This window comes from Moschus berezovskii, chromosome 4, assembly GCF_049115385.1.
Source record: "Moschus berezovskii isolate FMDL1 chromosome 4, NW_MosBer_1.0, whole genome shotgun sequence".
Lineage (NCBI taxonomy): Eukaryota > Metazoa > Chordata > Mammalia > Artiodactyla > Moschidae > Moschus > Moschus berezovskii.
In genome coordinates, this window is record NC_142463.1 from 92,166,724 (window position 1) to 92,182,581 (window position 15,858).

Below are 15,858 nucleotides of genomic sequence, written 5' to 3' on the forward strand. Positions count from 1 at the left end.
GGGGCTGGCCCCCGGTGAGCACCTCGGAGATGGGACTCCAGGCTCACAGCTAAGACAGGGACCTGAAGAGAAAGACAGGAAGCCACACACACACTTTGGAGCCTGTGGCCTTTATTTATGCCCCACACCAAGAATAGCCAGAGACAAGGCTCCTGCCCAAAGCAGAAACACCAGAGGCCTGGGACTCGGTTATACCCGCCAAGTCCCCTGCCCCAGATCTGTTGTGAGCAGGAAGTGTATAAAGTGCTGGTGTGATGATCCTCAAGGGAAGGCCAAAGGGATGAAGGGCCCCACCCCAGGACGGAGGCAACAGGAGGAGGGGCTGTGCTCTGAGGGGCAGGACGTACCCCTCTGATCCCAGGGTGCTGGTGGGAGGGGGCGTGCCTACGGCCACCACTGTCAGGGCTGGGGAAACTCAATGCAGTCCTGGGCAGGAGGGAATTGGGAAAGGGAACCTTCAGCAAGGATCGCTGATGGGGTGGGGTCACAGGAGGCAGAGGGAGTTTCTGCAACCCCCTGAAGGAAGGAGGGGAGGTCTTGGGGAATCTCAGAGAATGGGGCAGCCCCTCCGGCGCTTATTCTTGCGGACCTGGAGGCCGGCCCTAGTGGCCATCTCAAATACCTCCCGCACCCCCTCCTTGGTCTTGGCTGAGCACTCAAGGTAGCCAAAGGCACTGATCCGGTTCGCCATGTCCCGGCCTTCCTCAGATCGAACAGGTTCCTGGAAGGGTAGACAGACAGTGGTCAGAGGAAGCTGCTGGTTAGGTGCACCTCATCTGTATAACTAGAACAAATAATTACTCCAGCCCCCTTCCCTCAAAGCACCCAAGCCTTAGCCACCACAGGCAGCTTCTAAGCAAGAGACCCAAGACTCATGTTTACCTTCAAAATTTTATCAGCCAGCCCTTTGTCCCACGGTACTCCCTTCTCTTGACTGAATGCAGATCTACGGCCTCCTGACTCACCTCCCTGCCTCCATTCTCACCTTCTTCCAATCCATCCTCTACGGCTACCAGAATCATTTTCCTAACATGCTGACCGTATCTGTCCCCAGTTTAAAATCTTGCCATAATCATCCTCAAAGTATTCTTTTCATTCTATTGTCCATATTCCTATCCCGGCAGCTCTCCCTAATTAACTCATCCTATGGCTGGAAAGCCACTTCTAGGCGCACAAGTTAGCCAGCTCCCTCAGTCTTCCAACACTCTCCCCATCCCACTGTCCACATCAGCTCACCCCTGATGTGAACCCAGGAGACCCCAGGCAAAACATCTATTGTAGGAACCCAGTTCCCTGAGGGCGGCGGTCCGCTTACTCATCTTAATAGCCCCAATGCCAAACAGCGGACAACAGACAAAATGCCAAGTGACCTTAGACAAGTCACTTTGTCCACGTCACTTTAATCAAATATCACTGGTTCTCTCACCAAGATGCAGATGCAAGGGAATAGGAAGTGGACCCCACCATCACCTCTAACATGGAGTCAGTAGGAGGGAGGCTCCTTTACCAGCCCCCAGAGGGTGCCTTCCTCCCCAAGAGCTCCAGCCTGGCAGGGGCACCCACCTGCTTCATCTTGGCCAGCTCTCTCCGGGTGTGCTCATCTTGCCTCAGGTCCTTCTTATTCCCCACCAGGATGATGGGCACGTTGGGGCAGAAGTGCTTCACTTCCGGAGTCCACTTCTCAGGAATGTTTTCTGCATAGACATGTCCCAACAGTGGGCAACAGACAAACCTAAGTTTGTGCCTCCACTTAGGCTAGAAGGCTCCCCCCAAGTCCTGTCTTCCCCATGGCCGAGTCTTAGAGGCTCTTCAGCATGGGAGTCCCTTTCACAGCTCAAAACCCCACCCCATCACAGTACACATGTTCCCAAGTCCTCCGAGGGCTGGAGTTACCACGGAGGCTAAAGGGGCTCCCCAGTACCCACCCCCACAGCCTCTGAAGATGACTGAGAGGAGCCCAGGCAAGAGCTCCCTCTGGTTGGCTCCAAGAGGTTCTCGGTCCCCTCCTTCCAACGCCCTCACCCAGACTGTCGGGGCTGTCGATGGAGAAGCACATGAGAATGACGTCAGTGTCCGGGTAGGAGAGCGGCCGCAGGCGATCGTAGTCTTCCTGCCCCGCCGTGTCCCACAGAGCCAGCTCCACCTGACACACAGGGCCGGCGCTCAGCGAGCCTGAGGGCCCAGCTGCACACAGCCTCGCCGCCCAGAGGCCCTCTCTGAAATCACCGTCCCTCAGGTTCACTAAGCATCTACCTACTGAGCACCTACTGTGTGCCAGGGACAGCGCTCATCCTTGTCACACAACATAAGGTGAGTCTTTTAAATCCTGACAAACTGATCTTTGTGCAGTTTGAGTTGCCATTGTGAGCACCACTATTTTACTTAACCTTCATAAGAACCCTCTGAAGAAGACCATACCATTTCCCCATTTTACATTTGGGGGAACTATGAGTTTGAGTGAACCCCGGGAGTTGGTGATGGACAGGGAGGCCTGGCGTGCTGTGATTCATGGGATCGCGGAGAGTCCGACACGACTGAGCGACTGGACTGAACTGAACTGAAGCCCAGAGGCAAAGGAACTGGACCGATTACAGAGCCAGTGTGTTAAAAAAAAAACAGGTTATCCGGATTTTCTAAGACTGCAACTTCACTTCCTAACTTTCACTGGTTCCAGCAGGGAGAGTAAAACCAGGACATGAGCAGGTGGTAAGGACAGACATTCTAGGTCCCTAAGTGAGGGCAGCGGGCGGGCTCCACGGTGAGGCAGGAAGGAGGCTGTCTGCCTTTACCTGCTTGCCGTCCACCTCTATGTCAGCAATGTAGTTCTCAAAGACGGTAGGGACGTAGACCTCTGGGAACTGATCCTTGCTGAAGACGATGAGGAGGCAGGTCTTCCCACAGGCCCCATCCCCCACAATCACCAGCTTCTTTCGGATGGCAGCCATGGCCAGGGCTGGCAGGAAAGAGGCAGCAGGGATGTTGGGAAAAGCCAGTGAATCCAAAAACACTTCTCTGGGGCCCCCAAGTCCTCTCTGGAAACCGAGGCATCCAACAAAAGGAGGGGAGGAAGGAAAGGAAAGAAGCTTGCTCAGGCATGTTCTTGCCAAGAACCAATTGTTCAGGCAACTGAGCTTGAAATTCCTAATCTCAAGGTCAGGGACAGGTCTCCCCCATGGGTTAGAATACACAAGTAGAATACACAAGAAGAACCACCCACTTGGGAGCCAGGAAAGCAGGAGTTCTAATCTAATCCACTCACCAACTGTGGGCCCCTGAACACCTTGAAGGGTGCTCAGGGACCAGGGGTGTCTCCAGAAAAGCCAGTTTTTATCTATTCTACATATCAGAGTTTCAAGTCAGACTTATTTGTTACCAGGATTTCAATACTTAAGATTAATAATTACAAAGGTCCAATCTAGAACACATTGTCCCTCACTCGGCATAAATCAAGTCTGCCTACTGAAAAATGAAGAGTTCAACTGATACGGGTGGGTAAGGAAAGATTATTCATCATACCCTAGATGCCAGGTAGGGCTTCCCAGGTGGTTCAGTGGTGAAGAATCTGCCTGCAATGCAGGAGACTCGTGTTCGATCCCTGGGTCAGGAAGATCCCCTGGAGAAGGAAGTGGCTACCTACTCCAGAGGTAGGAGTAGAAAGAGGAGCCTGGTGGGCTATAGTCCATGGGGTCGCAAAACAGTCGAATACATCTTAGCGACCAAACAACAGGTGCCAGGTTCTATGGTGGACATTTTGACAAAAATCACTCCCTCTGTCCCCAGAAGCCTGGAAGGTAGTGAGCTTCCCATTTTGACAAACTAGGAAAGTGAGATTCATGGAGGCTAAGAGGAATTCGGAGTCATGGCAGGGAAGGCACTCAGAGTAGGGCTGTGTGACTAGAGTCTGTTGCTTTTCTATGCTATCACCCCAGAGGTGGGCAGGAGAGCAGAGCAGGGGGAACCCAGACAGAGGGCAGCAGCAGCGGCCAGCCAGCTTCCCTGGCCCACCCCATCCCAGTCCCCAGGGCCCCGCGTCACACAAAGGAGGCTCAGTCCAGGCAGTGCCCACAGCCCACACTTGGGCAAGCTGCCTGCCTCCCCCCTTCCTCCTGGGCCTGGCAGCGACACTGGGTCACTCAGCCCCAGGCAGGGGACAATGACCACACTGTAGGGACACACATCTACCACAGCAGAGCGACTGAGAATAATCCACTAGGGAATCACCTCCACCCACTCCCTGGGACGGCCCCTTCCTCCCCTCTGTCCAGCTCACCCTGAGGCCCTGCCCACCCCTCCCTGTGACTCAGGGCCAGGAGTCAGCTTCCCGGGGTTTCCATGTGTCCCCCGCCCCCAACACACAGCAAAGGGCAGCTGCACAGTTCATCACACCTTGCCAGCCTCTTTTTGCCCCTGAAGCTGAGCCTCACTTCCTCCTTCCCTGGGGAGAGAAGCTGACCTCCAGCCGGCTGGAGGTCCCAGGCCCCCAGCCTGGGAGGAAGAGAGGGCGGGCTTCAGGCCTGAGATGAAGTCGAGGCTGTGGGGAGGAGCGGGAGCTGGAGCCGGCGCTGGGAGGAACTCCAAAAGGGAGACAAATGAAGGCCAATTCCAGCGCCAGCCACACAGGGAGTGGTTAAGAAAGAAGGGGACGGTAACCTGATCTCTGCCCCAAACCTGGCTTTTTCTCTCAGTCCCACATCCTGTCAAACTAGGCTGAGCTCCCTCACTCCCCACACACCACCACCACCACCTCACAGCCCAGCCCTGGTCTGCCTTTTTGGAAGCGAATATTACAGCCCAAGGCAAGTTCTCTTCAACAGTGGGATCCCGGGTGGCCTCCCTCCCCTCCACACATGCATGCACAACACTGCGATGAGGGGAAGCGGATGTGAATCAGACGGAATTTATAGGAGCTGAGCGCACGGCCACTCTCTTAACACCACAACAGGGGCTCTCTGATACCCCAAAAGGCAAGCAAGAAGGTATTCACCCTGCCAGCTGATTTCCTCACAAATGGAAACCATCCTTCAGAAAAGGGAGTCTCCTAAAGATTCTACCCAAGTGACCAACTCCCTCTCACATTCCCACAAGTCCATTGGTCGAACTGAGGGAAAACAGGCTGTGGTACCCCCAACCTGGGACAGGCAGCGTTGATGGACAGATGGAGGGCATTCACCATCAGGGTGAATACCAGTTGCCTAGCTCTGAGTTTGCCATTGCCCTCTCCCACCCCAGCAGGGCAGTTTAGGTAGCACCAGATGGTGCGGGTCAGAGGCCAGAACTCCAGGGCAGGGGCATGCTGGAATGATCTGCAGCACACCCTCCCCCAGCTCAATTAAGACTTTCCCTTCAGGCTCAGAGGAATCCTAGACCCAGGCCAGGCCATCAGGCCCAAGGCCAAGACAGCAAGGACAACAGCTCCCTATGAGAGGCAACCCCTGAGGAACTGCCCCACTGACTCCAAGAGGGACAAACAAACCCCACAGGACCTGGTATGAGTCGAACTCCTGGGGCCTTCCCTGGGATAAAACGGCTCCTCAATCATTCTCAAGTTTCCCAGATGAACCTGGGCCTGATGTACCCTGATGACCACCCCTGGTGTCTAGGAAAGAAATCAGATACCTCCTCCTCGACTTGAAAACCAGAAGTGACTTGGTCTCGGGTCCCCCAGGCCAAACCCCCAGGATACTCTTTAGCCAGGTTGGGGAGTGTGAAGGAAGGAACAGATACATACACATACACACACACACGGCTTGGATCCTTCCCAATTTCCCGTACCTCCACTCCAGGCCGGCTCCAGAAACCATCCTGGGCGAGGTCCAGACCCCCGGAGCAGTGGCAGCCCCCGCGTCACACCCCACCCTTATTCCTGCCACTTCACAGGCCTGGCTGGGCGGGGAATTCCCACCTCAAGCCAGACTCGGGCCCCAACTCACTCCCCAGCCAAGGTCCACCGCGGGCCGCCAGACCTGGGATCTGGGCATCTGCGCGGGATCCCTCGCGGAGACCCCAAGTTGCCCCCTCTCCTCCTCGCCCTGCCGAGCAGGTTCTGGGAAGCCGGGAGAAGGGAACGGACTTCGACGCGGACACCGAGAGGCGAGAGGCCCTGCGGGACAACTCCCGACGCCCCTCACGGTAGCCCAGGAGGGCAGGGAGGGGCCGAGCCGTCCGGATCCCCGCGCCGCCCAGACGCCGCGTACCAGGGGAGGGAAGGGGCCCGCGCTCGGGCCAAAGCCCCTCCCCAGCCGGCGCCCAGAGCTCCAGCCAAGCGGAGAAAAGGGAAAGTGCTCTGCCGGGGACCAATGCCCAGGACCCGGCCGCCCACAGCCCCAACCCGGGGTACCTTCCGCTCCACCACTTCCAGCTGCGCTGCGGGTGCTGGAGGCAAAGACTGACCCGAGCGGCCCCGCCGCCCCGCCCTCCTCCAGCGCCGCGGCGGGGAGGGGCGACCGGCCGGGAGGGGCGGGCCGGGCGGCCCTTGGCTCCGCCCGCCCGCGGCCCCCGCCCCCGGCCCCCGCGGGTAGCCCGGCGCTGGCCCCCGGGGTCCCGGAGCTTCCTGGACTGCGGAGGAGCGGGCGGCCCGGGTGGGCGAACTGGACCCGGGAGGACTCTGCTTCAGCGCCACCTTCCAGCTCTTACGGGCGGACCGGCGTCGGGCAAGTTGAGAGGCGCCCGGGGTGGGGTCAGGAAAGGGCCGCTGCTGCCCTCCCGCGGCTGAGCGGCCACCCGCGCCTGCACCACCTGGGTGGTGTCCCGTGGGAGGCGGGACTGCGAAAGGCGGCTTCGGGGACGCCGTAGGAAGGGGCTGCGGAAAATCCCCACCCTCTTAGAATCGTTGCGCAGTAAGTACAGCCCACCATCATCCCCCAGCCTCGGAGACCTTTCAGAACCTTTGAGATTCAGGGGCACTTGGTTAAACCTTTCAATTCCCTTCCGTCCCCCTACCCGGAATTTCCAACTCCTCCCCATCCTTCAAAGGGCATTCTTGGAAATCTTTCTGGATTCCCCATCTAAGAATTCAGTTCCCACCCGCAGTGTCGTATTTCTGCGCCTCTAGGGACACCTCCCAGGTGCTCTAGGGGCCTCCCAGGTGGCTCAAGTGATAAAGAATTCGCCTGCCAATGCAGGAGACACAGGCAGGAGAGGCCGGTTCGATCCCTGGGTCAGGAAGATCCCCTGAAGGAGGAAATGGTAACCCAATGTAGTATTCTTGCCTGGGGAAATCCCATGGACAGAGGAGTCTGGTGGGCTACAGTCCATGGGGTCACAAAGAGCCAGCAGGACAGAGCACAGCACACACATAGCACAGGGACACCTAGCCTGGTCTGACTTGTGTGTTGGGTATTTACCAACACATGTATCTTTTTCCCTGAAAGGTACATGAGGAAGTGAATGGAGGATGAGGAAATTTACTTACATTTTATTCGTTTGTGCAGAGTACACTGCATAGCTTTTAATAGTCATCACAGAGTTTTGGGTTAAGTATACACATCCCCTTTTACGTGTAAGGAAACTGAGGCTCAGGAAGTTCAGTGACTTGTCCAAATTTTGCCATATGTACATGGCAGAGCAAAATCTCAGAGTCAGGCCTGTCTGGCTCCAAAGCTGGTCTCTCTCCCTGCTGCCCACTGTCATCCTTCAATCTGTCCCTTCGCACTTGCTGGCACAATGTGTGGCACATAATAGGTTTTCAACAAATATTTGCTGAATGAATGAATGTTAGAAGTTATACAGACTTTAAAAATCTGACAAGCAACCCACACATTTGCTAAATGAGGAAACTGAGGTACACAGCAGTTTGGTCCCAATCCTCTTAAGTGGCTCAACCGACCTAGCTATGTACTCAGTTCAGATCAGTTTCTATCTTCAAAGAACTTGCAATCTAAATTCAGAATACAGACAAATTAAAGATAGGTAATAGTTATTGAACCCTTATTACACAGACTAGGCTATGCATCCTTGAACTACTTTATGAACTACCTCGTGAGGTAGTACTGTAATGCCCATTTTTCCAAAAAGCAAGTTGAGGCTCAGAGAGATGGCAGACGTCTTGGTTGGATTTGGCACCAGGACCCAAACAGCAGGACTTTCAACCCCCTGCTACTTCACTCTGTGCCAGGTCCTCATATAGAGAGTTACAGTACAAGAGGCGAGCACTGTAGTGCAGGCATGCATGGGCTGTGGAAGAACAGCAGTGTTCAAGTTGCAGTGATGCATTGGTTTTAAACGTGCTGGAGCTACTCTGGACCCACAGAGTTGTGGAAATCCCAAGAGGGTGGTGGTGGAGAAAGACAGGACTGGAGAAGGACGCAGTGGCCCCATCTAGAGCTGAGTGTCAGTTTTGGTCTAGGTGCAGTAAGGAGCCACTAAAGTGCTCTCTCAGAGGAATCACCAACTTAGATTCACATGGTGGAAACGGCTCCTTGGCTGCTGTGTGGAATCTTTACTGGGTAAACAGGGAAGTGGCTTGGAAATAAAATCAGCAGATGAGTTAGGAGGCTTATATACTGAAGGACTACAGTAGTGACTTTGTGTGTGTGTGCTCAGTCATTCAGTCATATCTGACTCTGCAACTCCATGGAGTGTAGCCCGTCAGGCTCCTCTGTCCATGGGATTTCCCAGGCAAGAATACCGGAGGGGGTTGCCATTTCCTTCCTTCTCCAGGGGCGTTTCTTGACCCAGGGATCAGACCCAGGGATGGAACCCACATCTCTTGTGTCTCCTGTATTGGCAGGTGGATTCTTTACCACTGGGCCACCTAATAGAAATATGTTTTTAAATATTCAATCATCAATACTTTATGATTGATTAGCTTGATGAGGGAGAAAGAGAAACCAAAGGTGATCAGCTCCAAGAATTCTAATTTGAGTAGCTGAGCTGGTGCCCCCTGAGACAGAGCCAGGAGAAGGATGTGTTTGTGGGAGAAATGATGGATTCATTTGGAGGAATGTTGAGTTGAAGTGCTCGTGGGATATCTAGGGGATGTTTGGAAGACCACTGGGATATGTAGGTCTAAGGCTCAGGAAAAGTCTGGACTGGAAAGGGTGCCTTGGAAGATGCCAGCTCTAGGATGAAGCCACAGAACAGGATGCAAGTGTATGAAGTGGGACGAGCAGAAGAAAGAGCCTAGGAACATTACATTTTTAGGGCTCTTCTGGCATTCTTTCCACCACCCCAAAGAGATTTTCCTTACCTTTCAGTTTTAAGTCAAAGTAAATAAAGACACACATCTTTATTCATCTGGTTTATTTGCCAAGAGCTATAACTTTAGATCTAACTGGCACCCCTTCTTCAGTTAAGTTGCCACTAAAGAAGGTCAGGGAAACAACTTCAGAATTTGGGTTGGGAGAGGCATAAGCATGGAGAGGCTGGGATGGTGGTGGGCGGTTCAGGGCTTGAGCCTCTCAGGAGTAACTGCCTGGCCCTCCCAGGGGGATGACGAAGACCGAGATGTCATCCCCGGAACCCAGCTTGTTGTTGGGGAGACGCCAACCACGGTCCCGGGGTGTGCCCCGGGCCCCCAGGACCAGAGCTTGGGCCAGAGCTGTGTACCTGCCAGGAGTACATGTGCACATTCATGTACCAACATGTCTGCGGGCAGATGGGTACACAGACCTCATGTGGGTCCCCCAGCGTTGCTTCCCTTTGTCCCTTCCTTCCCCATCGTCATCCCCTGGCCACCATACAACCCCTACCTGCTGGGGTCATTGGGCTCATAGGCTGACAGCACCCTGTCCACAGTGGCAGCTACCTCACAGTCACTGGTGACATCCCACAGCCCATCTGTTCCCAGGACTAGCACGTCATCTGGGCAGTGCTCGTACTGCGTCAGGTCATACACTCGCACCTGGTGGGGAAAGAGGGTGCAGAGGGAGCTTGGGGATAAAGCAGCCTCGGGTAAAAGCTAGCTCAAGACCCCCAGAGGAGGGAGGGTATGGCTAAGGAGGCTCCCGTGCAGCTCACCTCAGGGAAACAAGAGAGGAAGGGCTTGATGGGCAGGGTAGAACTGCAGACCCTGAGGTTGTGGTCTCCCAAGCCCCGGGTCACCCCAATGGTGGCCATCACTCGAGCCTAAAGAAAATGAGGAGGGGGTACTGCTCTAGCCCTCTCCCGAGTCTCTGGGACCGTGGACCCTCTCCACCCCTACCCTCAGGTAGAACCTCCACCTCCCTAGACAAGTTGTGGTGGGTCCTCCTGCCCTCTCCCACCTCTACCATGGAGTTTACCTTTTTGCCCTCCCCACAGACCAGAGGAAACCTGAGATCCTCCAGCTCGATCTTTTTGTAGGCCCTGGGGAGGGGGGAGTAGAGGAGGCATCACCCAGGCATCAAAGCCCCTCTCCCCTAGGAGCCACACCCCTTATACAAACCCCTTAAGAAGGGGCACACACACCCCCAACTCCAAGCCTAGCCCGACCTCCAGCTTCCACCTTGCTGCTGGCCAGGGACTGGTTGTGTTGCCATGGAAATGGGCCCCAGCTCTGAGGGAAGTGTTACCAGCCAGTCATGTTCTGGTCCCGGTACAGCATCCTCTGCCCCAGCTCCTTAGGCTGAACTCTGCGGGGGAACTCGAGGTGGGTGAATTCACCACCCAGCAGCTCTGGTTTCAGGAAGCCCTGGGGTTGGGAGTGACCAGAGAGAGCAGAGGGCCAGGGTGCATTAGGTTTACAGGACATCCTGGTGTACAGATGATGCTAATTATAGCAGACCCTTAAGTGGCATTCAGGCGGGAGACCTGGGTTCAATCCCTGGGTCAGGAAGATCCCCTGGAGAAGGAAATGGCAACCCACTCCAGTAGTCTTGCCTGGAGAATCCCATGGAGAGAAGAGCCTGATGGGCTACAGTCCATGGGGTCCCAAAGAGTTGGACATGACTGAACGACTAACACTTTTTACTTTAAGTGGAGTTTATTCTGTAACATGCACTGTTCTCATATTAACATATATTAACTCATTTAATCCTCACAACAGCCTTTAAGGTAGGAACTCCTGATGCATGGAGAAGCTAAGGGAGTTGTCGAAGATCACACAGTTAGCAAAGTACTGAAACCAGGACTTGATCCTTGGCGGCCCAGCTCCTAAGCCATTGCTTTAAGGCACCAGGCCATCCTGTTCCTTAGGGGCCTTTGCTCTTTCCTTTCCCCACCTCTGACTGCACTTCCTTCCGCAGTGGGGGCCACAGCGGGAGCTTTGGGGCAGCCCATGTGCCTTCCTGTTGTGTCCTCCACACCAGCCCAGCCCTGCACTTCATAGTCTGTGAAGGGGCCTTCCCAGTAAGCTCCAGTAAGGAGCCTTCTGTCTGTGTGGTGAGGGTGGGAGAGTCCTTGGGACCTGGTGGCACAAGATTCCACAAGGAATGGGAGCAGAGGGTTTGGTTCTTACTTACAAGCAGCTGAAGACGCTGGCGCTCAGTCTCCGGGGTGAACTCCCGGGACATTGGAATGATTTCACCATTCCGGACAATGATGGCTCTGCCCAGAGAAAGAAAAAGTTTGGACTTGGCTCTCTTCAGCCCCCTCACATGAAGAATTCCAAAAATCAAGGCCCGCCCTCAGAGTCCCTCACCCAGACCTCGTTTTTTTCCCCCTCATAGTTACTTCAAGCCATTCCTTGCGTCTGTGATCCCTCCTGACCCCGTCTAGTCTTTGATTTTTAACACCCACCACTTCATTCTCTTCTATTCCTCCATCCCAGAAAGTTGACCCACCCACCCACAGCCTTTTTAAAAGCTCCCACCCCATACCTGCTGTCACCTGCGTTGGCCACGTACACCTTGCCTAGCAAGTAGACCACAACCAGTGCACAGCAGCCCCCTTCCACTTGGTGGCCACGCCGCTCCCGGGCCATCTGCTCATCCTGCCATATGAGGAAGGGTCAAAGCAGGGTGCATGAAGAAAAGATTCAATACACACAGCCACCCAGCCCACATCTGCAGAAATAAACCAGCCCAGGCAAGCCACACTGGTGGAGACTAGGGAAGACATCTGTATAACACACCCTCCTTCCCCGCCTCTGAACCAAGTTCTGCTCAGGTTTTCGAAGCTGTTATGGGTTCTCAGAGTCACCTCCTCAGGCCACCTGACTCCTATACATAGTTGACCAGAGTGTCTGCCTGGAAGGCCCTTGGCCTGGGCCACCCACTTACCATGAGCTGGAAGGCATTCTCAATGGCACCCACTACCAGGCTCTCATGAGTCACTTCCTTCTGTGAAGACCAGCAGGACTGAGGACCAACCAACTGAGAGGAATCACAGGAACCTGGAGTCCCCGGGGTGGATGGGAGGCAGAGGGGAGGCGGTAAGGGGTCCTGGAGTATCTCTACCAGGTCTTTCAGCTGCTCCCGAATGTGGCGATGCAGAAGCCTAGAGGCCATTTCAGCAGCACCGCCCCCTGCATGCCCATCAAACAGACCCCAGTAGTAGAAGCAGAGTCCCTGGGGAAAGAAAAGTTGGAGGTGAGTGAGTGTGTGTGTGTTATGCAGGGAGAAAAGCAAGACTCTGGGCATCCATATAAACATCAGAAAGGAAGTCAGAGTTTAGTATTAAAGGCAAATTAGATTTATTCATTCATTCACCAAGGGCCTACAATGTTTCTAAAAGCAAAGTATCAAAAGAGTCAAACAAGGATAAAGATGCAAACATAAGCAATGGTAATTACTTAAATCATCAATAAATAAATGAGCATTTACATTTTAAATGGAAAACTAAATATTCATACTGACATGGTAGAATCTAACTGAGCAATGCCAGATAAAGGTTCTGTGCCATAAGGCAGAAAGCTAGTCATTTAGGAGGTATTGCGTGGCTCAGATGAAAACTAAATGCCTAGAATCCCTGGGGAGAGGTGGCTCCTGTGTCTCTGGAGGCTAGGAAAGGGGGTGGGGGGCTTACCTGGCCTTGGCTAGGCTCCCTAGGTGCCCCTGAAACACTCCTCCGGCCTTCCACATACACCACTTCACAGCAAGCCTGGTCCTCATTGTGCCGGCTCTTGCCAGCGTTGATGACCCTATCAGGCCAGAGTGACCACATCAGGTTGGATACCAGGCCAGGTCCTGGAATAACTCCCACCTTAGACACACATACCCTCTCTGGCCTGCTGGCCAAGCTAAGAAAGGTCACAGCCACTGGGAACCAGGCCAGAGGGAGGAGGAGAAGGGAGGCAGGGCAAACTCACAAGTACAGTCTGGGTGTTAGGCTCCACCACCTTCTAGAAAAGCCACAGCCACAGCAGCACTTTCCCGCCTCAGTTCTCCCACTTCTGGCTAAGGGGACATCCTGATGGTGCCACTGGGGGAGGGCTTGGATGAAGGGGAGGGGGTTTAATTCCTGGCTTGCCAAGATCCTACATCCACCCTGGTGTGCCTCCCCCCAAACTGTTCTAGTGCCCTGTCCACAAGTCCCCACCCTACCCTCATGAGCACACCCACCTTTACCCTAAAATCATCCAGTGAAAGTTTCTGCTGCTTTGTTTTTTTGTTTTTGTATTTTGACCACTTGTGGGGTCTTAGTTTCCCAACCAGGGATGGAACCTGAGCACCCTGTGGTGGAAGCTTGGCGTCTCAACATGGAAGTCCCAGTTTCTGCTGCTTTGGCAATGAGTAAGTGTTCCAGCCCATATCAGGAAAGAGGAATTGAAATAGGGTAGGAGTAGAAGACCCCATGGACTGTGCTGGAGCCACACAACCCCAAACTCTTTCCAAATAGGAAGTTAAAGGAGCTGACAGTGGGCCACAGGTCCACCAGCCACCACCCTCAGCCCCTCTGCACCCTCAGCTTCCTAAGTGCTCTGCTTTCCCAGCAGATGCATTAAAAATCCACGGGCACTATGGGAATTCCCTGGCGGGCCGGTGGTTAGGTGCCTTCACTGCCGGTCCCGGATCCCTGGTCAGGGAACTAAGATCCCTCATGGCATACAGACAAACAAAACCCAGGCGGCCTTGGAGCAAGCCGGCTGCTCCCGGCACTCTGACCGCTCTGGCCCGAGGGTCCACTTACTTGCCTGGCCAGGGCAAGTCCACCCAACAAAGGGTGTTCAAGGGGGCCCTCCCGTTTCCCCCGGGCGCACCCCCCACCTCCCGCCCCTGGGAAAGCCGGCGGCAGCCTGGTGTCGCGGGCTATTTCTGGGTGTGGAGGGGGAGGGGAACGGTAAGAGGGACAGAGAACTGGGGCGCTGGGGTCGGGAAGCCCAAGGAATTTTTCCAGCTGCCATCTCCTATGTTACAAAGGACCCCCGGCCCTTGACACCTCCCCTCTCTCGGCCACTAAACTACGGGGCCGCGACTGAGAACTGGCCAACTCATCGTTCACGGGCCCTTCACCCTCCCGGCTCTGGGAGAGCACAAGGTTCTGAAGCGGCGCGGGTGAGGACAGTCAGCGAGCTAGAATAGAAGATCCTGAGAAAAAGCTGCACCCGACTTGAGAAAGGGCTGGGAGCGGGTGCGGCCCGAAGTCCAGGGAAAGCAAAGGTCCTGGGAAAAGGGAGCCCCCTGGCACCGAGCGCGGCGAGAGGGATGCATCCCAGGGCCCGGGATGCCGAGGTTGGGAGGGGGAGCCCCATCCTGGTTAGGGGGCCCCCGGGGGCGCTCACTCGGCATAGCCCGTGCTCCAAGGCAGGCGACGGCCGGTGTCCGGAGGGCTTTGCACAGCCCGGCCAGCGTGGTCGTCGGCTCGTCGCAGCCCCCCGGGGCTCAGCTGCAGAAAAGTCGGTCGGGAGAAGCTCGCTCGAGCCTCTACTGTCCTCGCTGGCGCCGCACCCCCGCTCCCAGCCCTGGCCGGAGGGCTCCTAGGAGCTTGTGGAGGGGCAGCGGGTGGCGCCGAGGTCGCGTTGGGCAGGTCTGGCGACTTGGGGCGCGAAGGCGGGGCGCCCCCAGAGCTCACCAGGTGCGCCACGGCCGAGCGCACCCGGCTTAGCATGCTGCCTCCCTGCCCCGCCCTCGGCCGTGGCCCCGCCCCAGAGCAGGCCCCGCCCCCTAGGGCTCGCGAGGGGCGGTGCTCGCTCCGGTCCGTTCGGTCCCTCCTTTGGCTCCCCGCCTCCAGGCAGGTCCCCCGCAAAACTTCCCGGCTCCCGGACCGGCCCCGCGGGCTAGTGGCCTCTGCCCCTCCCGGTTCCGGCTTCTCCCGCCTCCGTTTTTTAGGGGAAGAAGGGTCTGCTGTTGTAGGGAGGGAACAGAGAGAAGGAAATCTTACTTCAGCCTAGATCTAGGTTAGACATCAGCTAGAACTTCCCCATTGTGACGGGAAGGTGGTGTCTCCCCGACCTCGGTTCGTTGTGGCCAGCCTGCCCAGAGGATGATGGAACTGATGACTTCCTTCAGCGACCGCCGGGTGTGAAGCTCTGGTGTGATAACACCTCTGGCTGGGGCTGCCAGAGTGAGCATGAGGGCGAGCGAACCGTTGCTGGGGTGCTGTGGAGGTGGTAACAAGGCAGGCTGGAGCCAGTCATCCTGAACTGGGGAGCTGGGTAAGTTCCTGGATATCTAGAGGCACTGTTCCCGGTGAAGACCACCTCTAGATCCGTCAGAGCGGTTGCCACTCCACTTTTTTTTCAGGACCCAATTTCCTCCCATATTTCCATATTTAAACCTTAAGAGTCGGACACGACTGAGCGACTGAGCTGAACTGAATTGACCACAGAAGAATTCTCTGAGCCACCAGGGAAGCCCTAGGATAACAACGACTACCATTTATTGAGGACTAACTACATAATGGTCCCTCTGCAAAGCGCTTTCTATACTTCAGGCCCTTTACACTGCACACCAACCCTGCAAGGTAGGTTTTTGTTATGTTCTTTTTATGGATGAGGCAGGTATGGACACTCCTGTTATTTTACATGACTTGTTCCAGGAAGTCAACAACCCCGTGTGAAAT

General features: G+C 55.3%; 2 protein-coding genes across 6 annotated transcripts; both read right to left on the reverse strand.

The window, feature by feature from the left end:
* Positions 1-94: 94 nt before the first annotated feature.
* Positions 95-6,591, reverse strand: RHOC (ras homolog family member C). 3 transcript variants are annotated; one of them, XM_088835586.1, is made up of 5 exons: positions 6,338-6,591; positions 2,790-3,032; positions 2,023-2,143; positions 1,564-1,694; positions 95-721 (listed from the first exon to the last, which is right to left on the reverse strand). In XM_088835586.1, the coding sequence occupies exons 2-5, from the start codon at positions 2,943-2,945 to the stop codon at positions 548-550; spliced, it is 582 nt and encodes a 193-aa protein (XP_088691712.1). In that variant the 5' UTR covers positions 2,946-3,032; positions 6,338-6,591; the 3' UTR covers positions 95-547. The 3 variants fall into 3 exon arrangements, with proteins under 3 accessions (XP_088691712.1, XP_055258370.1, XP_055258371.1); XM_055402395.2 differs by having other exon boundaries at positions 2,790-2,953; positions 6,338-6,588; XM_055402396.2 differs by lacking the exon at positions 6,338-6,591 and adding an exon at positions 5,773-5,915 and having other exon boundaries at positions 2,790-2,953.
* Positions 6,592-8,733: 2,142 nt separating this feature from the next.
* On the reverse strand, positions 8,734-14,918 carry PPM1J (protein phosphatase, Mg2+/Mn2+ dependent 1J). 3 transcript variants are annotated; one of them, XM_088835584.1, is made up of 11 exons: positions 14,579-14,721; positions 13,166-13,289; positions 12,883-12,997; positions 12,138-12,425; positions 11,736-11,848; positions 11,379-11,463; positions 10,491-10,609; positions 10,221-10,284; positions 9,958-10,065; positions 9,690-9,841; positions 8,738-9,546 (listed from the first exon to the last, which is right to left on the reverse strand). In XM_088835584.1, the coding sequence occupies exons 1-11, from the start codon at positions 14,583-14,585 to the stop codon at positions 9,399-9,401; spliced, it is 1,323 nt and encodes a 440-aa protein (XP_088691710.1). In that variant the 5' UTR covers positions 14,586-14,721; the 3' UTR covers positions 8,738-9,398. The 3 variants fall into 3 exon arrangements, with proteins under 3 accessions (XP_088691709.1, XP_088691710.1, XP_055259615.1); XM_088835583.1 differs by lacking the exon at positions 13,166-13,289 and having other exon boundaries at positions 8,734-9,546; positions 9,746-9,841; positions 14,579-14,918; XM_055403640.2 differs by lacking the exon at positions 13,166-13,289 and having other exon boundaries at positions 8,741-9,546; positions 14,579-14,918.
* Positions 14,919-15,858: the final 940 nt, after the last annotated feature.

Coding starts and splice junctions, on each gene's coding strand:
- RHOC (XM_088835586.1), bottom strand. CDS start 2,945: ATGGCTGCCATCCGAAAGAAGCTGGTGATTGTGGGGGATGGGGCCTGT. Junction 2,144..2,789: donor TAGAGGTGGACGGCAAGCAG/GTAAAGGCAGAC, acceptor CCTGTGTGTCAG/GTGGAGCTGGCTCTGTGGGA. Junction 722..1,563: donor AGCTGGCCAAGATGAAGCAG/GTGGGTGCCCCT, acceptor CTACCCTTCCAG/GAACCTGTTCGATCTGAGGA.
- PPM1J (XM_055403640.2), bottom strand. CDS start 14,904: ATGCTAAGCCGGGTGCGCTCGGCCGTGGCGCACCTGGTGAGCTCTGGG. Junction 10,610..11,378: donor GCCAGCGTCTTCAGCTGCTT/GTAAGTAAGAAC, acceptor TCCCAACCCCAG/GGCTTCCTGAAACCAGAGCT. Junction 9,547..9,689: donor GAGCCCAATGACCCCAGCAG/GTAGGGGTTGTA, acceptor TACTCCTGGCAG/GTACACAGCTCTGGCCCAAG.